The sequence below is a fragment of the Rhinoraja longicauda genome, chromosome 12 (genome assembly GCF_053455715.1).
Source record: "Rhinoraja longicauda isolate Sanriku21f chromosome 12, sRhiLon1.1, whole genome shotgun sequence".
NCBI classification, from domain to species: Eukaryota; Metazoa; Chordata; class Chondrichthyes; order Rajiformes; family Arhynchobatidae; genus Rhinoraja; species Rhinoraja longicauda.
Genome location: NC_135964.1, coordinates 31,223,799 through 31,247,891, shown reverse-complemented (window position 1 = coordinate 31,247,891; position 24,093 = coordinate 31,223,799). Strand labels below are relative to the sequence as shown.

Here is a 24,093-nt window from a genome sequence, read left to right as displayed (position 1 = left end):
GAAAGCCAATGGAATGTTGGCCTTCATAACAAGAGGAGTTGAGTCTAGGAGCAAAGTGGTCCTTCTGCAGTTGTACAGGGCCCTAGTGAGACCGCACCTGGAGTACTGTGTGCAGTTTTGGTCTCCAAATTTGAGGAAGGATATTCTTGCTATTGAGGGCATGCAGCGTAGGTTTACTAGGTTAATTCCCGGAATGGCGGGACTGTCATATGTTGAAAGACTGGAGCAACTAGGTTTGTATACACTGGAATTTAGAAGGATGAGAGGGGATCTTATCGAAACGTATAAAATTATTAAGGGGTTGGACACGTTAGAGGCAGGAAACATGTTCCCAATGTTGGGGGAGTCCAGAACCAGGGGCCACAGTTTAAGAATATGGGGTAGGCCATTTAGAACAGAGATGAGGAAAAACCTTTTTAGTCAGAGAGTTGTGAATCTGTGGAATTCTCTGCCTCAGAGGGCAGTGGAGGCCAATTCTCTGAATACATTCAAGAGAGAGCTAGATAGAGCTCTTAAGGATAGCGGAGTCAGGGGGTATGGGGAGAAGGCAGGAATGGGGTACTGATTGAGAATGATCAGCCATGATCACATTGAATGCCAGTGCTGGCTCGAAGGGCCGAATGGCCTTCTCCTGCACCTATTTTCTATTGTCTATTGTCTATTCCAATCATATTCATTCTCTCAAACACTGGTGCGCAGAAGGTTGAGGGATTATCTTATAGAGGTGTATAAAATCATGAGGGGAATAGATAGGGTGAATGCACAGTCTTTTACCCAGGGTAGAGGAATCAAAAACCAGAGGACATAGATTTAAGGTGAGAGGGGCAAAATTCAATAGGAACCTATTCGATCATGGAGCGGGGTGAAGGAAAGAGTGATCATGTCGCGGCCCTGTTTCTCCCAATCTTTCCACCACCACGCACAAGAAGCACAAGACGCCATTGTATGCAGATGCCGAGAAGAGTGTTCAGCTCTGGCTGAACAATTTCTAATCTTGTGATGTGGACTCGATAAAAAGGAATCATGGGGCAACTTTTCTCACTCAGAGATTTTTAGAGTTTAGAGATGCAGCGTGGAAACAGGCCCTTCGGCCCACTGAGTCCATGCCGACCAGCAATCACCCCATGCACTACCACTATCCAACACACTAGGACCAATTTGCAAATTAGAGAAGCCAATTATCCTACAAACATATACGTCTTTGGAGTGTGGGAGGAAACTGGAGCAGCTGGAGAAACCCCACATGATCATAGGGAAAACATACAAACTCCGTACAGACAGTACCCGTAGTCAGGATCGAATCCGGCGCTGCTGAGAATTGATCATTTTTCCTATCCTACTAGATAAACCATGATAAATGTGAAGGTAAATAATTTTTAAATAAGATATTAAGATTAAAAAAAAGAAAAGCCATGACAACTATCAACAAGCTAAGATAAGATGATCAAAGATAAAAGGTTCCCTGCATAATAATTGGATAGCTGTCCATGACATTCTGGAGCAGTTAAACTCCAGACTTCAGTAGCAATCCCTGCAATTTTAAACATGGCCTTGGGGCACGTCCTAAAACATCAGCTATCCGGTTTCTCCAGAGATGCTGCCTGACCCGCTGAGTTAGTCCAGCTTATTTTGTCTATCTATGCCCTTTCTTCTGTTCTTTGGGAAAACATCAATAAATTAGAAGGCAATTTAGTCTGTAATAACTGAGCCGTCAATATGTGGGCAGCAGGATGTGATTACTTTGTCTAGCCTATACTGCAGAATTATACAATAGTCCATAAATCAAAGCAATTAACATTGAATCATTGAAATGCAAACAAGGTTAATTATCAGAAACTTTTTTTTGGATCTCATTTAAGAGTAATTTGTGATATTATATATGCTTACAGGAAATAATTAACATTTGACCTATGATTCCCGCTGGGATTTTCCTCACCCCACACACATTTTCTTTCTAGAGCATGATTGTTCAGATCACTTAACAAATTCTTTGCTTTATTGTGATTGTTTCCTGTGTCCACCAAAGTGATACATGAACAATCCTTTTGTTTTTGTTTCCTCCAGCACACCTATTCTCTCTATCCTGATAAGAGAAATACAACAGAGAATGTGGAAAAATGAAGTTATAATGTAGAGTGAGACCAAAAAAGGCAATTACAAAAAGAGCAGGAAAAAGAGCGGTGTTTAGAAATTACAACCTCAAAACAGCCTAGAGTACGAAATAAAAATACTTGAAAATTTGGAGAAACATTATTTCATATTTCTAAATGGCAGGTCATATTTGACTGACCTTATTGAAGTCTTTCAAGCAGCAACAAAGGGGACAGGCTGTGAATATGGTATAGCTGGATTTCAGAAATACTTGAAAGGTGACACATAAAAAAACCATGGCAAAGAAAATGACACATAGTTATGGGGAAAATAAAAACAAGGAAATGAAATAAAATGCATTTTTTTCTAACCGGGAGATGGGGTAGGTAATCTATCAAAGAGCTTTCTTTTGGTATAGCTACTATATTTTTACATAAATCCACCTCTCTGTTATTTCTCGTGACCTCTTCATTGTCACGTTGCTTCCTGGCATTCTCAGTGCAACACCCAGCAGGTAAACATTGAGAAGTTGAAATCTATCGTGTTGTGGCCCTGCTGCATCAAGTTCAATAACCCCCACGACAAATCTAAGCTGACCATGGCCTCAGGCCGAATCAGATGGCATGCAATACTAGGACCCACTAGTACTCCCCAAACTAAGCTATTGATTATTCATCCTCTCCATTACAAGCCTATCAATCTCCAGCTTTCCAACATAAGTAGAGTCAATTAATGTGTGAAACATCTTACACCCATCATGTACTTCCTGTTTTTTTTTCCCATTACAAATTCCTATGTAAAACAAAAACTGAATTAACTTGTCAATGTTGTAATTAGATATTTGCTTCAGTGGGAAAGGAATGTATCACCAACACATCAACGAAGACAATCTTGTGGTAAATGTGGTTGGAGGAATCTATGAAGGAAATACATTACAGACAGATCATATATGACTTTAAAATGGAGAGGGGGCTGGGGGGGAATGCAATATTCACATATATCATTGCCCAACTGGAGACTAACTCAATGTAACTACGTTTGGAAATGCTTTACAAATCAAATTCTTTCCCCACCAAGGAATTGCAGTACATTTCATTTGGTTTATAGAGTTTGTCTTCACATGGAATCTATTTTTCCTAACTGGACAGTACTGAAACTGAATTGTTCAAACAAATAAAACCAGGTAGAGGTGTTTGAAAGAGGTGGATGTGGGATCTAAAAGTTGAAGTCAGCAATGTCCTGGTGATAATGTCCTGTGAATCTGGTCATTGGAATAATGGGGGCAGTTACAATCAATAATATATTTATTTGTTCGTAAAATATGTGAAATGAGGGCAGTTATAGTGCGAGAACACATAAGAGAAAGTAATAGCTGCAAAACTGAGCCTATATCACACATGGATAACATGGCCAACTCAGATACAGACAGAGAAAAGAACTGAAGAATTTGTAGCATTCAAATCCAGAGTCTGTAATGTTGCAATGTGTGTAGAAGGAAGGTGATGTTCCTTCTACTTCACTGAGTGTCTTATAACATTGCAGAAAGCCACAGACAGATAGATAAAATAAAGTGTGACTGGGAATGATAAATAACGTTGCAGGTAATCTGAAGATTAGATGCTTCACAAAACAGTCATCCAACCTGCACTTGGTTGCTCCAACATTGTGAATGTTGCAAATGTGCTACACTAGAGCAAATGAATCACGTGGACTGTTTGGATTCCTAGACAGTGAAAACGGATGAGGTGAAAGCTCAGATGTTGCATCCTCTGCAGTTGCATGGGAAAAAGCTGTAAGTAGGGGAATGGTTCGTGGAGATGGAAGAACTGACTAGGAAGCCATGAAGGGAATGGTCCCTTCAAAATGCTGACAATGCTGTTATGCTGCAGCAAATAAGAATTTAATTGTTCCGTTATTGGTGCATATGCCAATTAAATACTCTTGACTCTTGAAAAGGGAGTGCAGGAAAGATATGTCCAATGTTGGAATCTCATTAAAGGTGGTGGAAACCTTTATCTTCACCCTTCATTTTATCTGCCTGTATCAGACCCAGCCAGGTTATCCATGATATTGGCCCAGCTTTTCACTCTCTCATCACAATGCCTGAACTGAGGCCCTGCATGTTACAGATTTTTCATCCCTTTGTTTTCATTCCCTTATAGTCCTTATTTCATAGATCTTTGGAACAAACAACCAGGTTCTCTCTCTCCTTAAGTGTCCCATGAACCCATTAACCAGATAATTCTATTTACAATTTATCCCTCAGACAACCCTGTTCTTGCCTTTTCAGATATTCCCTGTGTCCAAATCACCCCTTGTCCACACTCCCTACAACTCTCTTTCCCAGTTCTGACAAAAGGTCTATGAGCCTCAAAAGTTAACTCCATTTATCTTTCTGCAGACTCCACCCCAACCCGCTGAGTGTTTCCAGTATTTTCTATTTTTATTTCAAATTACAATTGTCTGTATAGACACTCCCTGGCGAAAGGCAGCTTACGTAAACTCACACGTATGTAAACAATTCGGTACTCAGTCCCTAGTGCAATCAAGGCAGTCTGTGATACCGTATGATCACTCAAGTTTACATCAGAAACAAGCCGGCAATGGCACTGGTGCTTATCCAGAAGGCCGCTCACCACAAAAAGTGCCCTGGATGCAGCCGGACGCTGCTGAGTTAATACTCTCAGTGACAGACACAAAGTGCTGAAGTAACTTAGCAGGCCAGACAGCATCTCTGGAGAACACAGACAGGTGATGTTTTGGGTCGAGACCCTTCTTCAGGCTCAGTTATTTGGGGATGGGGATGGTGATTCTGACTTACATAAAAACTACTTTACGTAAGGGTTCGCGGAACGTAACCCTTACATATGTCATGGAGTCCCTGTAGTTCATTCATGTTCACTCAGACCTGTTAGACTACTGTGAGGAGGAATGTTGAAAATAAACCATAAATGATTTAAATCATAAATATATCACTGAAATCTCACAGAAAGAAAGGGTGACACTGTGGTATATATAGCCAGAAGATCAGATCTAGCAATCCGAGTTTGATTCTGATCTCTGATGTTGTTTACATAGAATTTTGTTTTCCTGTGGCTTCCTCCGATTTCCCAAAGACGTCCAGGTTGGTGGATTAATTAGCCACTAAAATTACCTGCAGTGTATAGGTGAATAGTAGAATTTGGGGAAGTTGGTGGGAATGTGGGATGAATAAATTGGGATTAGTGTAGAATTAACATAAATGGGTCATTAATGTTTTGAGTGGGCTCAGTCACACTCCTTGTGACTCTGACTCTAACACCATGTACTTTCTACTTCCAGAATAATGCAAGTCATTTCCACATCTGACCGATATCACCAATACAGTAACAATAACCTTCAGTATTGAAAACTATTCTTCCTCCTCTTTGTGCAAAGAGTTTAAAAGGGGTCCCAATTTCTGCATATTGTTCCAAGTCAAGACCAGGACTAGTGCTCACTATCTACACACTTTAGTATGCTCACCTGATGGTCCTTCCGTAAAAACTGACAGCGTCTGTCCTCCAACACTCTGCATTGTGAATGGATGCTCTCTGGGTGCACTAATTGGTGCACCTTTCCCACTGGCATTTTGGATATATGCAAGCTCTTCACTTAAAGTGAAAGAAACCTAAAAGTAATAGAAATAATAAATAGAAGTAATAAAAGGATAAAAGTAGCCAAGTCAGGTGTTGCAACATCATAGGGCTACAAGCCACCCAGATTGAGGTCATGCAATTCAGACATATGATGCACCTACAATTTTAATTGAGGTATTTTTAGTTTTCTCATGCAACCACCACCATCAACTGTGTTATCCAGAAGCACAAGTCATAAGCTTCAGCTTTTACATTTGTTAAGATGTGTGCTGTGGACATATTCAAACTGGGCAAATATGAAACACAGTTATCAGTTTTTCCTTCAATTATGTCTCATTATGACTGTTAACAAGTCCCGACAGAGTACCAGAAATGAAAGTTAGTAAAAACATAGGGAAATGCAGACACACAACCGACCACAAATTTGTTGTTTTTTCTTTCAAATTTCATTATTATTGCCATTCGATAATTTGTAACGTGTTGGAACCAAACTTGCATCCTGTCCCTTTCTTCATTGTGGCTCTCTTACCTGGGTATATCCAGCTTTTTGTATTTCTTCATTATTTTGTATTTTGTGAATAACAGATATTAAAGCTCAACTGCAGGATTTACTGAGAAAATCTTGTTGTTAGGCAGTCTGTATATCCCCAGCAGTTGAATTCTAAGTAGCAGCATGGCAGAGTTGGGATGGATATGCAGAATGAAACAGGGCCAGAACCACAGACAGCAATAAGACAGATTGTTGGGCTGGCTGTGAGTTCAGCCTGCAATTGGGAACCAGACCAGGTATAGCCTGTTGTGTGGATGGAGTGCAGAAGGGAATGGGTGAAACATAGGGATCATGAATGGGAACAGGGCCAGGTGGGTGTTCAGTGTGCAGCTGGGGACAGGTACAATTATCTGGAGGGTGTCTGGCTTGGAATGGGACTAGGAGGGGACCAAAGTACAGATAGAGCATAGCTGAAAACATAAGTAAACACGTCCAGAGATTTACGAGATTAATAGCTGAAATGAGTGGGTTGTCTCTCGAACAGATTGTGAAAGCTAGACTGATATTTGCTCAAGTTCAGAAGAGTGAGACGGTTCTTCATTGAAACATTAAAGATACTGAGAGGTTTTCAGGGGGTGGATATGAAGGAAATGTATCATCTAGAAAATCTAAAACTGGTGGCTCAACAAATTTTAAAAAGGGGTTGCCTATTTAAGATAGGGTTCTAGTCATACTGTAGAAGCCACTTGTGTTTATGCGAGCTGTTTTAGCATATTATATATATTATTTTGTATCCTGCTATATTATTTTTGGACACTTGGGGGTTGTTGTGAGATGAATGCATATATGGGAATTATGGACTGGGAGGAGCCAGAACTAGGTACTATATCTGGGAATGCAGAGATGGGAGGGGTCATATACGGAGAAGCTTGGTGAGATATAGTTCTTACCAGACCTGCCACGAAAGGTTCAGATAGATACAGATCTGTTTGCATTACTACTTCAATAAACGACTAATTAAACTGAAACGTCTTTAAGATCTCTCTGTTGGGGCACTGCGTGAAGATCGTTCCCTCCTACCCTCTGTGAAGTAAGACAATCGGAAAGGACTTTATTGGAAAAGGACTGGAGTTGCCATTACACATACAGTACAGAAACAGGCCCTTCAGCCCAACATCCATGCTGACGAAGATGCTCTATCGAAGCTAGTCCCATTTGCCAGTGTTTGGCCCACATTTCTCTGAACCTTCCCTATCAATGTACCTGTTTCAAGTGTCTTTTAAATGCTGTTATGGTATCTGCCTCAAGTACTCCTCTGGAAGCTCGTTGAATACACCCACCACCATCGGAGTGAAAAGGTTGCCCCTTAGGTTTATGTTAAACTAGACCAATTGGACCCGTTTGGTCCAAACCTCTCCTGCATTGGTGCAGCACCCCCCCCACCCACTCCCCCATCACCCCTTCCCCCATCCCTCCCTCTCCTCCTCATCCCTCCCTCTCCTCCTCATCCCTCCTCCCTGCCCACCCCATCCCCATTTCTCTCGCTGCGATCGGGGACGGCCATCTTGTTTGACCCTCTACCGCCGCCTCTGCGGCACGCTACACCATGGGAGGAAGGTCAGGAGCGGGGCAAGCCAGAACGGGTGCCGGTCCTCCCGGGAGGGGGGGGGGGGCACATTTATTAAAGTTTATTTGGTAAATTGTTTTAAAAAAGTAACAAAAGTGGGTTTATTCACACCACAGGGGAATGGTGAGTAGGGTGGGCCTAAATTTGCGCGCTGTCCTGTACCGTTTTGGCTGTGTAGAGGGACAGTATGCACATAAACAAACCGAGAGTTTTAGTAATACCCTGGTGCAGCACCCTCCCCTACCCCCACTCCATCCCCCTCAACCCCCCTTATCCTCCCTCCCCCTCCCGGGGGGGGGGGGGGGGGGGGAAGGGAGGGAGGGAGGGAGGGAGGGATGGATGGATGGATGGATGGATGGATGGATGCTTCCGATCTCCACCCATATCCTTCCTTTGTCCCGCCCCCCTGATATCAGTCTGAAGAAGGGTCTCGACCCAAAATGTCACACATTCCTTCTCTCCCGAGATGCTGCCTAACCTGCTGAGTTACTCCAGCATTTTGTGAAATAAATGCCTTTGAGATGTATGTATGTATGTATGTATGTATGTATGTATGTATGTGTGTGTGTATGTATGTATGTATGTATGTATGTATGTATGTATGTATGTATGTATGTATGTATGTATGTATGTATGTATGTATGTATGTATGTATGTATGTATGTATGTATGTATGTATGTATGTATGTATGTATGTATGTATGTATGTATGTATGTTGCCTCTCTTGCCTTAAACATATGTCCTCTTGTTTTTGATCCCCCTCCCTGGATAAAAGACCCTGTGCATTCACCCAATCTATTTTTCTCATGATTTTATACATCAATATAGGATAAAGACGAGGCAATTTTTTTTAGGGATTGTGGAGTCTCTCTGTGACTCTTCCTCACAAGGTGGTGAAAGCAGAATATGTTACAGCAGAGAGATACTTGATAAATACAGGAGTAAAAAGTTACTGTGAGCAATCAGGAATGTGGTGTTGAGGTGACAATCAGATCACCCATGATCTTGTTAAATGGGGGACTCTGGGGAACTCTGATATATTGCTGAGTTCAGTGGGGGAAGAGACTGGTATTTGGTGCTGATAAGAACATTTTATCTGTGTTAGTAATTCAGAATCGATTTCTATGCTTTGTATCTGTTTTACTCAGCAAGAACAATTTGGGGAGCTAACCAGCACATAGTGTGAAACAGCAACAGTGAAAGGCACAACTTCAATTTGCAATAAACAAGTAAACAACGAGCCCTGTCTTCATTCAGGCAGACAAGTCAGAGTCATATAATCCTCAGCATGGTCTTGCCTCACAACTGTTGGTTTGTTTTTTCTTTCATTATTCCACATGGAAAATATGTTAATGCATCTGCAAATATAATCCCCTTTTATACTTACCATATGCAATTTAAGGCAATGGTCATAATTTATCTAAATGTTGATAATGATGCTCCTATTCTAAATTTAAAGAAAGCACTACAAAGTTGGCATGGCTGAAAATATACTGCTCTTTAAAACCTGCATTTGGAGCTGGAGATTTTAACAGAGGCTGCATTGTTGAAAGTGACAAGATGGTCACTATGTAGGTTTTGCACAAGATCTGAAGAAACTTGGAGAAAACAGAGACGAGACAAAAAAGGCCGGGAATTGTTATGACTTGAACCATACTCATATGGAAAGCAGCGGATGCAGATTCAATAACATCGTTCAAAAGGAACATTATGAAGACCTGAAAGCTCTGGGGAAAAGGATAAATCAGAACAATAACAAAGCTCTTACAGAATCACAGCAGAATCACAAGACAAAATAAATTATTTCTGTGCTGTATCATAGAGTTGAAGAGAGATTCAGCACGAGAACAGGTCAATGGCAAACTGAGTCCATCAACTGTCCAGAAATACTAAAACAACATTATTCCTACATTATCAGGGGGGAGATCTAGCAGAGAAGAAGATAATTAACCTTTCAGGAAAGCTAAACATAAAAAAAAGTCTGCCAAAGCAGGGAAAATAGCCTTCACATTGATATCAGGAAATTCTTCTTCACAGATAGATTCGCATAACATATGGATCCTGGAGTGGAGTCCTTGGATTATCAAAAATGGTTTATTGTTGTAAGATTTCAGGATCTTTTACATAAATAAAATTAGATGGGCTGAGCAGTCTCTTTTACGTAATTACTTTGCGATGCTATCCATTGACCAAACTATAAGATACAAGTCTAAGCCAATTTCCTGCTGATTGATCTGGAACAGAGCTTCAAAACAATTAGATTTAGGATATTCCTGATTGTAAATGGATCCCTTAGTCAGAATGAGCACCAGAAACAGAGAATTAATGGTTAAATAATCAAACGAATAACCCAGAACCATTAATAGCACGGAATTCAAATTTAATTTATTAAATATGCCAGAATTAAAAAAAATACTTGTGCCTGGAATATCGTCTAACATCAGTCTGAACAAGGATCCTCACCCAAAATGTCGTCTGTTGATATACACCACTGTTGTTGCCTGGCCCACTGAGTTCCTCTAGCACTTTGTGTTTTGCTCAAAGTTCCAGCATCTGCAGTTCCTTATGTCTCCTCGGCCTTTATTAAGTTTAGTATCTTTATGCCTCTAAACCCATGGCCTAGCAAGTCATTCAGCTGTGACACATTATATATTAAACAATGAATCATTAAAGTCACCCGTGTAGAACTCATGGACTTCATTACCTCACCACTAACTTCCACCTTCCTTTTAAATTCACCTGGATTATCGATTTGCAGTTATCTTGACTACACTTCCTCCCAACCTGCCACTTGCAAAAATGCTATCCCCTACTCTCAGTTCCTCCGTCTCCGCCGCATCTGCTCCTATGATGAGGCTTTCCATATGAGGACATCCGAGATGTCCTCATTGTTTCGTGAACATGGCTTCCTCTTGGCTGTTATAGATGGATCCCTCACCTGCCTCTCTTGTATCCCGAAGTTCTGCTCTCGCTCCCTCTCCCTTCAGACAGAGACAGAGTTCTCCTGGTCCTCACCTTTCACCCCATCAGCCTCCATATCCAAGTCATCATCCTCTGACATTTCCATCACCTCCAACGTGATCCCACCACTGATCACATCTTCTCATCTCCACCTCTTTCAGCCTTCCATAGAGACCGCTCCCTCTGCGACTACTTGGTTCACTCGTCCCTTCTCTCGCAAATCATCCCCTCCCCAGGTACTTTTCCCTGCAACCGTTGGAAATGGAACACCTGTCCTCATATCTTCTCCCTCGACGACTCCTAGGCATCCCAGCATCCCTTCCAGGTGAGACAGAGGTTCACACGTTCCTCCTCATCTACTGCATCCGATGTTCCGGATGGGGACTCCTATACATCAGTGAAACCAAGCGTACACTCTGTGATTGTGTCGCTGAACACTTACACTTGATCCGCCGACCTGCTGGATTTCTTGACTGCTAACCACTTTAACTCCCTTTCCAATGTTCCATACTGCCAAAGGTAGACACAAAATGCTGGAGTAACTCAGCAGGTCAGACAGCATATCATATCATATCATATCATATATATACAGCCGGAAACAGGCCTTTTCGGCCCTCCAAGTCCGTGCCGCCCAGCGATCCCCGTACATTAACACTATCCTACACCCACTAGGGACAATTTTTACATTTACCCAGCCAATTAACCTACATACCTGTACGTCTTTGGAGTGTGGGAGGAAACCGAAGATCTCGGAGAAAACCCACGCAGGTCACGGGGAGAACGTACAAACTCCTTACAGTGCAGCACCCGTAGTCAGGATCGAACCTGAGTCTCCGGCGCTGCATTCGCTGTAAAGCAGCAACTCTACCGCTGCGTTACCATGCATTTTGTGTCTACCTTCAATTTTTTACCAGCATCTGCAGTTATTTCCTTACACATCCTTGCCATACTGCCAATCGGTCCTTGGCCTCCACCCCTGCCAGAGTCAGGCTACATGCAAACTGGAGGAACAATACCTCATATTTCATGTTCATAAGTCATAGGAGCAGAATTAGGCCATTTGGCCCATCGAGTCTACACCATTCAATCATGGCTGATCTATCTTTCTCTCTCAACCCAATTCTCCTACCTTCTCCCGATAACTCCTGACACCCTTACTAACCAAGAATCTGTCAATCTCCATCTTAAAAATGCCCAAGGATTTGGCCTCCATGGCCACATCTGTGGCAATAAATTTCACATTCACCACCCACTTGAGTAGCTCACAACCCAATTTTAGGAAACTTCTATAAACACCTCCCTTCCCCCTCCTCGTTGCAATATGCATAGATTGTCAATCTCAATGCATAGGAATGCTAAAGGCTGCAGAGAGTCGTGGACAGCCCAATCCATCATAGGCACAACCTCCCAACTATCAAAAACATCTACAGGAGGCACTACATCAAGAAAACAGTATCCGGGTTGTGTCTTTTTCTTACTGCTACCATTGGGCAGCAAGTACAAAAGTTTGAACTTGCACATCATCAGGTTCAAGAACAGCTACTTTCCAATTGCCATCAGGTTCTTGACCCAACCTGCACAACGCATAATCCTACCTTGATAACAGAACACAATGGTCCTCCTCTTGCACTACCTCTGACTTGAATTTTCTTCCTAATTGTGTTTTATACTAATTTCTTTATTGCATAAACTTTTTTTGTTTTTAGTCTTTCAGAATCTTGTGTAATTTATGTACAATTTATGTTTTGTGTGTTTACCCGAATCCAGGTGTATGTGATGGAGCTGCATTAAGTATTTTTATTGTATCTGTACCTCACTGTATTTGTGCATAAGACAATAAGTTCCACTCGACTTGACATGGATAAGTCTGTGGCTGGAGCCAGGGTTGAGTGAGCTTGGATTTTCCCACTCCCCTTAAACTCACTGGGTTCACTGGAAAATTTACTATATGACTGTGAAGATGTAAAAATAGTTCAATAAAAGTCCGTTGGGATACCATGAGTAATATCCAACAGTCTGAAAAAGTTGCTCGTCCGGATCCACCAAAGTCTTGGGGAGGTGCCAGATTATCCGCAGAGTTTTACTGCAATTAATCTTCCATGTCTTCTATTTAAACAATATCCATCAAGTACTCCATTGGATCATCTGATTACATTACAAACTCTTACCTCAGTTTTCCCTTGATTTCTGTTAAATACAGACAGACAAGAAGAAAAATTAATCAATGGTCACTAATTTATTATACAGAAAATATTGTCTTCAAGAGCTGCTGTGTAACAAAACAAATCCCACTTACTTGGCTATCTTTATCTTTCCAACATCACCTCTTCCTGTTGCTTTTGTCCATTGTTGTGAAAGATATTTAGGAACCTATATTAAAAGGCAAGCCATCAACCACAAACAATAAAAATGAAACACAACAACAAATGTTTGAACACACTTACATATTTCTGACTGGTGTTAATAAGATGATTACTGCATGGCCACTTCAGTTACCATTGGAAAGAGGGGAATGCCGAGGCTTTAGACTACAAGAGACTTAAGAGAGAAAGAGCAATAGATCTGGCAATGACACACAGGAGCAAATTGGGGCATTCAGTATAGGTGAGAGTAGGAGCCTAAATTCAAAAATACATCAAGAGTACCAGTGCCGAGACTGGTTGACCATTACCTGCAAAGTTACTATAGGTGATAAAAAGTGTACCAAACAGAAATTACTTTTTTATTTTTAAACATGAGGAACAAGTAGTGTTTCCCCAAGATTAGAGGGAATCTTATTGAAACATATAAGATTATTAAGGGGTTGGACACGTTAGAGGCAGGAAACATTTTCCCAATGTTAGGGGAGTCCAGAACCAGGGACCACAGTTTAAGAATAAGGGGTAGGACATTTAGAACGGAGATGAGGAAAAACGTTTTCAGTCAGAGAGTTGTATATCTGTGGAATTCTCAGCCTCAGAAGGCAGTGGAGGCCAATTCTCTGAATGCATTCAAGAGAGAGCTAGATAGAGCTCTTAAGGATAGCGGAGTCAGGGGGTATGGGGAGAAGGCAGGAACGGGGTACTGATTGAGAATGATCAGCCATGATCACATTGAATGGTGGTGCTGGCTCGAAGGGCCGAATGGCCTACTCCTGCACCTATTGTCTATTAGATTTAATTCCATTTAATGCCAATTGCAGAGGGATTTGTGGCAAAGGCCGCAGGAATTGATCAATTATTTAAGGAATTAGTAGAGACCTTTGAGAACAGAGACAGCCAAATTACAGAATCAGATGTTCAGGCACACCAACTTAAGAGAACAATTATGTTTAATGATGCCCACAGGAATCCCAAAGGATGGGGTGATGACTGGGAGCCTTCAAATTGATGTTGCTCCATGTGGTAGACCCCCCAAGCAGATGGGACAGAATGCAGGCATGCCCACGCTCTGTGTACCACCCTAAGAGCATTATACATATGCTCCAGTGTTTTAACTGGATTCAAGTCGGGTTTTTCCCAACTGAGATGTCCAGGGTGTAGCCAAAGCTACAAAAAGGAGAGGAAATACTCTCCTGTTCACAGGACCTCATCCTTTTCCTTCCTTTGTCATGAGTGTTGAAGTAGACCACTGGTTCAGATTGTGCATCTTCCCTTTTATCCTTACCCTTGCACCAGGAACTCCCTGGGCCTACCTGTCCTGCAGAACAATTCCAGCTTTTTCTGATATTTTTTCAGGTTTTTAGTATTTGAAACTTGTTTGATTTTCAGACAACATTCCATTCTGGAACCATGTTGACTGGAATGTCTGTTGCTCCTGACTATTGAACCCCTTATCATTATTACTGGTCATACCGGGATGCACAGCGGAGTCGAACGACCTTGCGGGGCCGCAGAGGGCAACCCAGTGGGGGAGCCACTCAGAGCAAAGAGGGACCTGGTCGGGGGACGCCAAGCGTATCTGGGAACCCAGTGGGGGGGTGGTGGGGGGCGCTGAGAGCAAAGAAGGACCCGTCGGGGGGAATGTCAAGAGCAAAGAGAGACCTGGCAGATGGGCCGCCGAGAGTAGGTAAGACTGTACTAAGAGCTTTTGTAACTTTGTCGGCGCCAGAAACATGGTGACTCTTTGTGTACTGCCTAGGTGAAGTACTGGGCATCACTAGAATGAAGAGAAGAGCCATCAAGAACATCACAGAGGCAGCAGAGAAAGCCTCGAGATGGCTCTGGATCAGGAGAGAATGGCTCTGATCCAGAGCCATCTCGAGGCTTTCTCTGCTGCCTCTGTGGTGTTCTTGATGGCTCTTGGCATCCCCCGGCCAGGTCCCTCTTTGCTCTGAGTGGCTCCCCCACTGGGTAGGAGCGAATGCCACCTGAACACAAATCATGGTCTGATCAACCACGGCTAGGTTGCCCGAGCGAGGGTGTCTGATGTTGAAAGACCCGAAACACCCAATGACCACATCACTGATGATGTGTTCAGGAGCATCAAGAGTTGTATTTATCAATCAAAAAAAAAATCAGGAAACAGTAAAGTCCCACCAGCAGGGTACAACCACCAGAAGGGGCTGGCACACTGATAGACTCGTTGGAGGGAATAACCATTAACCTCTTCAACACTCTTCAACATATGACTTTACCGGGTTGTATGCAAAACCAAAGAATTTCACTGTACCTGAAGAATTTCAGGTACATGTGACAATAAAATATCATAGATCTCCTTGACTGATTGAACATTGATCTCATTGCTGTCTGATTCTTCTTTCCCCCTCCCATCAGCCACGACACATATGGCACCATGTTCCCTCCCAGGCTGCATCCCCGGAAGGACCTGCACTCACACCAGAATCCAAAAGGGAAAATCTGTTTGTGACCAGGAAGAACTAAGGGGCCTCTTCAACTAACCAATCACTCCTCTTAATCTTGTCCAGCAGTCTTCTGTTCCCTCTGTGTGTATGTATTTACATTGCACCACTTAACACTTCGCTAATCGTACTATCCACAACTACAGTGACTACAGTTGCCAGTCCAGCTCTGAAACGTAGTGTTTAACTTGCTGCAGTTTGACTCTTTCTGCACATGGTTGCCTAGTTATAGGGTGTGTCCATGACTTCCCACGTGACATGGTGGGAGGAATGGCAAGCAATAAGAACTTTTAAAGAAATTTACAGAGGAGCTGGATGTGTTAATACATTTACATGAATGTGCACTTCAATTAAAAACAATTCAGTTTTTACATTACTTACATGTCATTTCAGAAGTGAAGAAGGGATGAATGTAGGGGAAAGGTTTCAAGCTTTGTGCTCACAGACAAAGAAAAAATTGTTTGTAACTGGCTCTGGGCTGCATTAGCTAATGTTATGCAAATGTTATGAAAGCATTGCGGAACAATTCACGTCTTTTTTTAGTTTGACATTGAAGTTTACAAATGTGTTATTGTCTTTTGTGTGAACCTTGGAATCAGGAAGCTTCTTAAACAGATTGTCCTGTTTTTCAAATTATTTCTCAAGGACAAAAAAGATAAAGATATAATGCTGTTCATTCACAAACTGCAAGATTGGACAAAATTGGTACAAGAAAAGCACAAACTGCCTTTCATATAGGATGACGAAGGCAACAAAAAGATTGCAAAGCATCATGGGATGCAGTGAAACAAACCCAAAGTAATGAAAGCACTTATTTTTCACTAATTATTTGGAAATATATTTACGACTCATTTGTCTTTATCGAAGCACTTAGAAAAAGTGCTTTGCACTTCAGAACCACGAAGGGTCTTCATTATACTTTTTCAATTCTATTTCTCTTCCCACAGATGCTGTGTAACCTACTGACTATTTCCAGCACTTTCTGTTCTTATGTTAATTTTACATTTCCAGCACCTTGTTTTCATTTTCACTTGTTTCTGGTTTCCTTTCCTGAACATGTTGAAACAGCACCACTGCATGGAGAGATACAAAACTACAGATAGGTCACCAAAGTACAGAAAATCATTAGCAATGACAATCAAACAAAACTATGGAAAGGCCACTGATCCCAGATTACCAGTTTCCCTTTCCACAAACGATGCCTGGTCTACTGAGTATTCTCAGCATTTTCTGCTTCTATATGCAGAAAAAGGTTCAAATATGAAACTGAATTAAATGGTTAAGGGAAAATAGTCGAGTTGTATTTAAGGAAATCTTTGATAAACACATGAAAAAATAAATAAAAGGACATGCTTACAGAGTTGGGTAAAATCACATGGACTACATGTGTCCGTTGGATTGGATGGTATAGTGTCTGCAATTCAATACTAAAAGATTATCCAGGTAAATATTATGGATTTCAGTGTGACCATCTAGATAAAATAAGTTATCCTATAATCCTAAAGTTATGGAACTGTCCGGGTCTCAAACTCCAAAATCTAAAAATACAGCTGGCACAGGGTATTCAATGAAATTATCACATACCATCATAGATCATGGGCTTCTGGTGTGACTAAGACCTTAAAATCTCAACAAGAGCCAAACTTTCAATGATTGCATTGATATTAAAGACAGAGTCAAGGTGCACAGTTAGCGCACATTAAAGAAACACCTGCACATTGTCAAGTGCACTTTAACTCCCTGAGAATTTCAGGAAGATACCTAGGCTCGACATTGAAGTTATTTACCATATGACAATGGGGGGAAATAACAATGTAATGGAGAATACATACCATACCATCAAAGTGTACAGGAAATAGCTTTGCATGATATGGATTTGAAAGGTCCTGAGCCGTACCTAATCAGATGTGCAGCACTTTGGTCAACGTGGGTTGTTTTTAAATGTGCTATACAAATAAAATTGACTGACTTGACTTGACTTAACTATTGCCAGGTGGAAATGAATTGTTTCAGTCTGCAGAATTCATATATCCAAAACCTAGCCTATATTTTAATTGACTGTGTGTGGCAGCAGGGTAATTAATATACCATCACTTCAAAGATAGTTAGACAAATGATTAAAAAGTAAGGAATGATTGGGCAATATAGTTGATTTAATAATGAGAGAAATTATATTGATATTTCTGTCATTGTTGAGCCCACTACATCTCTCAGTCTTGATGATTCCAAAAACTAAAGGAAAATCCCTGTCATTGTTTTCTTTATTGTCATAAGTGTAGAGAAATTGGTGAAGGGGCTACCAAAGAGTAGCTGGAAATCTCACCGAATGAGACACCTTCTCCCAATCATTAATATAATTGTGATAATGGCTGATTGCTAAAAGAAAGTTGTCATGCAAATCTACAAAGAAAAGCTACATCACAGCAAGGATTAAAAAAGGAATGTTATTGTGCAGCTCGGCAGGGAGTTTTGCATGAAAGTCACCAACAACTGGATAGCTTCAAGGGAGGGAAGGTGCAGTCTTCAGAGGTAATTTGCTCTCAACAGGAAGGCAAGACAGAAATAGAATTAACCTGTCTACAGCTGACTGAACAACTGTCTCTGGACAATTGTGTAAGAAGGAAGTGCAGGTGCTGGTCTAAACCGAAGATAGACACAAAAAACTGCAAGAGTAACTCAGCGGGACAAGCAGCATCTCTGGAGGGAAGGAATGGGTGACGTTTCCGGTCGAGACCCTTCTTCAGACCCATCACGGTTGGTCACTGGGACCAATTCTATTCAGAACGGATTTTTTGAGAGACATAGAAAGGAATCTTTCTTTTCTGTACTAGGATCTTTGGGTGTTTTTGCCTCCCCCATATGGTCTGGATGGAGTGAATTGTGAATTCTGATGTGACGGACTCTTCAATAATCAGTACTGTTGGACCAGATTTTGTCCTTGAAAGGTATTCCTTCCGACGCCTCGCTGGCAGAGGAACTTAACTGTTTCTTTGCTCGTTTCGAGGTGAAAGCTACAGTGGCAGACATAACACCCTCTCCAGCACCTGACAGCAACACCTTCACTGTGCAGGAGTATGATGTTAAGCGCGTGCTCAGAGCAGTGAATCCCAGGAAAGCTGCAGGCCCTGATGGTGTGACGGGCAGAGTGCTGAGGGAATGTGCAGACCAATTATCTGAGGTCTTCACAAAAATCTTCAACCTGTCCCTTTTAAAATCCACCATCCCTCCCTGCCTGAAGTCCGCCATAATCATCCCACTGCCGAAAAAGTCTGTCATCAGCGGTCTTAACGACTACCGTCCGGTAGCACTCACATCACAAAGTGCTTCGAGAGACTGGTCCTGCAGCACATCAAAGCCAGCCTCCCACCCACCTTCGACCTATACCAGTTTGCCTACAGAGCAAATAGGTCTACAGGGGATGCCATCGACACTGCTCTTCACACTGCACTGACCCACCTTGAACACCAGGGGAGCTATGTGAGGATGCTCTTCCTCGACTTCAGCTCAGCCTTTAACACGGTCATCCCGAGCAGACTGGTCACCAAACTTTCCGACCTTGGATTTTCCCAAACCATCTGCCAATGGATCAAGGACTTCCTGACCAACCGCCCCCAGACCGTCAAAATAGGCCCTCACCTCTCCTCCACCATTACACTGAGCACCGGCTCACCACAGGGCTGTGTGTTGAGCCCCATCCTTTACTCCCTCTACACTCACGACTGCGCCCCCACCCATCCCACCAACACCATCATCAAGTTCGCGGATGACACGACTGTGGTTGGACTCATCTCAGAAGGAGATGAGACAGCCTATAGGGATGAAATCCAAAGGCTGGCAGCATGGTGTTCAGTGAACAATCTGGTCCTGAACTCCTCCAAAACAAAGGAACTTATAATTGACTTTAGAAAAACCAGTGGAGATTACGACCCACTCTACATACAATACAATACAATACAATATATCTTTATTGTCATTGTACCCAGGGGTACAACGAGATTGGGAATGCGCCTCCCATACGATGCACTAATTTAGGTAATTTAGACAGCAGCAACCCAACGAAACGAACAGTTGTAACAGTTTTGGACAGGGTAAAGTGCAAGTTGATCTATGCGTTGTGGCCATCCGGCTCAGCAGGACCGGTTCATAGCAGCTATGGCCCTGGGGATGAAGCTGTTCCTGAGTCTGGAGGTGCGGGCATAGAAGGCCTTGTATCGTCTGCCCGATGGAAGGAGTTCGAACAGACTGTTGCAGGGGTGTGAAGAGTCTTTGTGGATGCTGGTGGCTTTTCTGAGGCATCGTGTGTTGTAGATGCCCTCCAAGTCTGGTAGCTGTGTTCCGATGGCCCTCTGAGCTCTATGGACTACCCGCTGTAGAGCTTTCCTTTCTGCCTCCGTGCAGCTGAGGTACCACACAGGGATTCCATGCGTTAGGATGCTCTCTATGGTGCAGCGGTAGAAGGTCGTCAGCAGCTGTTGGGGTAGACCAGACTTTTTCAGTGTTCTTAAGTAGAACAGTCTTTGTTGTGCCTTCTTGACCAGCGCAGCAGTGTTATTGGACCATGTTAGGTCCTCCGAAATGTGAGTGCCCAGAAACTTGAAGCTGGACACTCTCTCCACACTGACCCCATTGATAGAGATCGGGGCATATTCCCCGTTATGTGACCTACGGAAGTTGATGATCAGCTCCTTGGTCTTGGTGGTATTTAGGGACAGGTTGTTATCCGAGCACCAGTCCGCCAGGTTCTGCACCTCCGCTCTATAGTTTGTTTCATCCCCGTTGGTGATCAGCCCGATCACCGTTGTGTCATCTGCAAACTTGACAATGGTGTTGGTGTCGAATGCAGGAACACAGTCGTGTGTGAAGAGGGAGTAGAGCATGGGGCTCAGAACACAGCCCTGTGGTGTGCCGGTACTCAGGGTGATAGTGGAGGACAGGTGCGGGCCCATTCTCACTGCCTGCGGTCGTTCCAGCAGGAAGTCCAGGATCCAGTCACATAATGACGAGCTAAGGCCTAGCTGGTGGAGTTTGGTGATGAGCTTGGTGGGGTGACCGTGTTGAAGGCGGAGCTATAGTCTATGAATAGCATCCTCACGTACGTGCCCTGTCTCTCTAGGTGAGTCAGGACAGTGTGAAGAGCCAGAGAGATGGCGTCCTCTGTAGATCTATTTGCCCTGTATGCAAATTGATGTGGGTCCAGTGATGTACATCAATGGGGTCTGTGTGGAAAGGGTACCAGCTTTCAGGTTCCTGGGTACGCACATCGCAGAGGATCTTACCTGGTCTACCAACACCATCACCACAGTAAAGAAGGCACAGCAGAGACTCCACTTCCTGAGGATCCTCAGGAAAACCAACCTGCAGGAGAAGCTCATGTTGTCCTTCTATCGCTGCTCCATCGAGAGTGTGCTGGCATACTGTATAACCACATGGTATGCCAGCTGCTCAGAAAAGGACAGGAAGGCCCTTCAGAGGGTCATCACGACGGCCCAGAAGATCATCGGCTGCTCACTGCCCTCCCTGGAGCACCTGTTCAGCCTACGCTGCCTCAGTAGAGCAAGCAAAATAATAAAAGATCCATCCCACCCCGGCCACCGTCTGTTTGTTCATCTGCCCTCTGGTCGACGTTTCAGGTCGATCAAATCCCGAACAAACAGACTTAAGAACAGTTTTTACCCCAGGGCCATACGAGAACTGAACACTACCTTTGCACTAGGCAACACCGTTAAAAAATCTTGTACTTAATATAATTGTATTTAATTGTATTTATGTATTTATTTGTTTTTGCATTTATTGCATATATGTTTGTACGCACCGTCAGGATTGGCTATTTTTTAATTTCGTTGTACTCATTGCAATGACAATAAATGAATATTATATTATTATATTATTATATTATGTTGCACTTCTTTCACATGGACGGATTTAAAGACCCACATGGACCTGGAAAGGTGTATAAAATGATGGGACAGTAACCTCAACAAGAATAAATGCCAGCCAGAATATTATGAGATTTGGGCTGAGAGATTTACACTGGTGGGTGCAATATCAACCCAGAGAAGACAGCTAAATCCACCCTCACGAACTGGTGCGATGGGCGAAAAAGTCGGGGCGAGGGCCGGGAGTTGCTGCCGGTGCGCCGACAGCAACAGCAGCCATCGCTCGGCCTTACATCTTGCCATCTCAAAGAAACGCTGATCCTCCCACAGCCCCTGACTCCCGGCCCGCAAGCCGGCCAACGCTTCCTAACGTACCTTCACCAGCCAGACGCCGGTGTTAAGCTTCACTGCGGTCAAGTCCAGCTCCCCCTTTTCGCTCATGGCCACCACCTCAATGGCCGCCTGCGCTGCCGGAGCGTCAGCGTCACTACGTCGTGCGCGCCGCCGCTACCAGGGCGTCAGTCCATCGTGCGCGCCGCCGTTGCCGGGAGTTCCTGGAGTTACAGGGTGAAGTACATCAGTGGGGAAAGGAGGCACAGATAGGCCAGTTGGGATAAGGACTGCACATTTCCTTCCACAAGGGCAATTCGTGAGCTAGATTTTTCGTTTTACCGCAAGACTCCATCCAATGTTGAAAGAGGTCATGCCATCCTGCCCTGGTGTTTTATCTAATGCCATATCAAAGCATCATGTATTGTGAATGTTTTTTTGGTAACCAAATTATGACCATAAAATAGGTTGGTTTGGGTGATAAGGAATTGTCGATGTTCAGCAGGAACAATGCATGTCAAAAGGCAGATGAGCTCCCCAGGAGCAAGTAGCCATCCCGACCTTGCGTTCTGTTAGGTCAGGCTATGCCTTGTAGAGGTTTTGCAAGGCAATCACTCTACAAGGCCTTGAGTGCACTGGGCATCACTGGAATGGAGAGGAGAAGAGTAATCAAGAACACCACAGAGGCAGCAGAGAAAGCCTCGAGATGGCTCTGGATCAGGAGAGGAGGTCCATGGGGAGAAGCGAATGCCACCTGAACACAAATCGTGGTCTGATCAGCCATGGCTGGGTTGCCCTGGCGAGGGTGTCTGATGTTGAAAGACCCGAAACACCCAATGACCACATCACTGATGATGTGTTCAGGAGCATCAAGAGATGAATTTATCAATTTTTTAAAAATCAGGAAACAGTAAAGTCCCACCAGCAGGGTAGAACCACCAGAAGGGGCTGGCACACTGATAGACTCGTTGGAGGGAATAGCCATTAACCTCTTCAACACTGTCTCCAACCTATGAAATCTCAAGACATCAGGTCAAACGTGGACAAGAGTAAGAATCATTGATAAACTATCTTCAGTTGCTTTATCAATAATTGCTCTTCCATCCTGAAATCAGTAGGGGATTTTTGTGTTAATTGCACATCGTATAAGTCCATGCACTTCTCAGCAAATGAAATTGCCCATATCTACATGCAGGGCTAATATGTGGCCCCCACGTCACTCTGGGGCAAGAAACTCAAGAGATTTTGAACCCTCGGAGATAAAAAAAACTTTCTCATCTCAGCCATAAATGGGCCTTCCCTAGCTCCTTTCCTGAGAGCAGGCTATCTGGTTCTGGACTCTCTCATGAGGGGAAATGATCTGTCAGCATTTACCCTTTCTTGTTCCCCACGAATCATGTAAGTTTCATTCGAATCATTTCTCAGTCCTCTAAAATCCAATAGAATCCTAACCTGCTTATTAACCTTTCATTGCGGGACAATGCCTCCATGGCCGAGATCATTTTCTAAACTGCCTCCAGTGAACTAGTATCTCTCATTGAACAGGGGACCAAGGCACTTTACAATACTCTACTTGTGACCTCAATAAAGCCATAGAGACTTGGGCTTAATTACTTTTCTGCACCAACTTCTGCAGGGCCGATATTTCATTAATTCCCTTTTCCTTTCTGCCTTGTGCACCGGCTTTCTTTAATGCGCAAGTAAACCCAACACCTTTTTCCTCTTTCCTCCCAAAATAAACAACTTAACATTTTCCTGCATTATCCTCTTTTTCTCAACTTTTTGCCTACTCAATCTGTAATCTTGGCCTACTCAATTTGTCAGTATCTCTCTGTAAACTGTTTCCATCCTCCTCCAATTTCCCCTCCTGCCTACTTTTGTGTCCCCCTCAAATTTGGCGATTCTACATTTGTTTCCTTCCTCCAAGTCGTTAATAGAAATATAAATTGTTAAAATTTGCAGTCCAGCATGGATTGCTGTGGTACCAGATTGCCAATCTGAAAATAATCCTCTTATTTCTACTTGCTACTTGTTAGTCAATTTTCTGTCCACGCCAATATATTACCTGCAACACCTTGGGTTTTTGTGCCTTAGCCTTTTGTTAGGCACCTTGTTGAATACTTCCTGGAAGTCCAAATACATCCACCAATAACTCATTATGGATCAGTCATATAAATACTGCGGCTATAAGAGTTCAGAGCTTGGGTCTCCTGTGGCGAGCAACTCGCTTCCTGACACCCCAAAGCTTTCCATGATCTAC

At 43.1% G+C, this 24,093-nt stretch overlaps 2 protein-coding genes across 2 annotated transcripts in view; one reads left to right on the top strand and one right to left on the bottom strand.

Annotated features, from left to right (window-relative positions):
• The window catches only part of gtf2f2a (general transcription factor IIF, polypeptide 2a), a 73,349-nt gene extending 51,344 nt beyond the window's left edge, over nt 1-22,005 (bottom strand). The window contains exons 1-4 of the mRNA XM_078409378.1: nt 21,879-22,005; nt 13,084-13,157; nt 12,956-12,974; nt 5,596-5,740 (exon numbers count right to left, since the gene is read on the bottom strand). Of these exons, the coding sequence (XP_078265504.1) occupies nt 5,596-5,740; nt 12,956-12,974; nt 13,084-13,157; nt 21,879-21,944 (304 nt within the window). The 5' untranslated portion in view covers nt 21,945-22,005. The remainder of the gene's footprint in view (nt 1-5,595; nt 5,741-12,955; nt 12,975-13,083; nt 13,158-21,878) is intronic.
• Nucleotides 1-24,093, top strand: part of tpt1 (tumor protein, translationally-controlled 1) — a 224,401-nt gene that overhangs the window by 62,986 nt on the left and 137,322 nt on the right. The window lies entirely within an intron of this gene.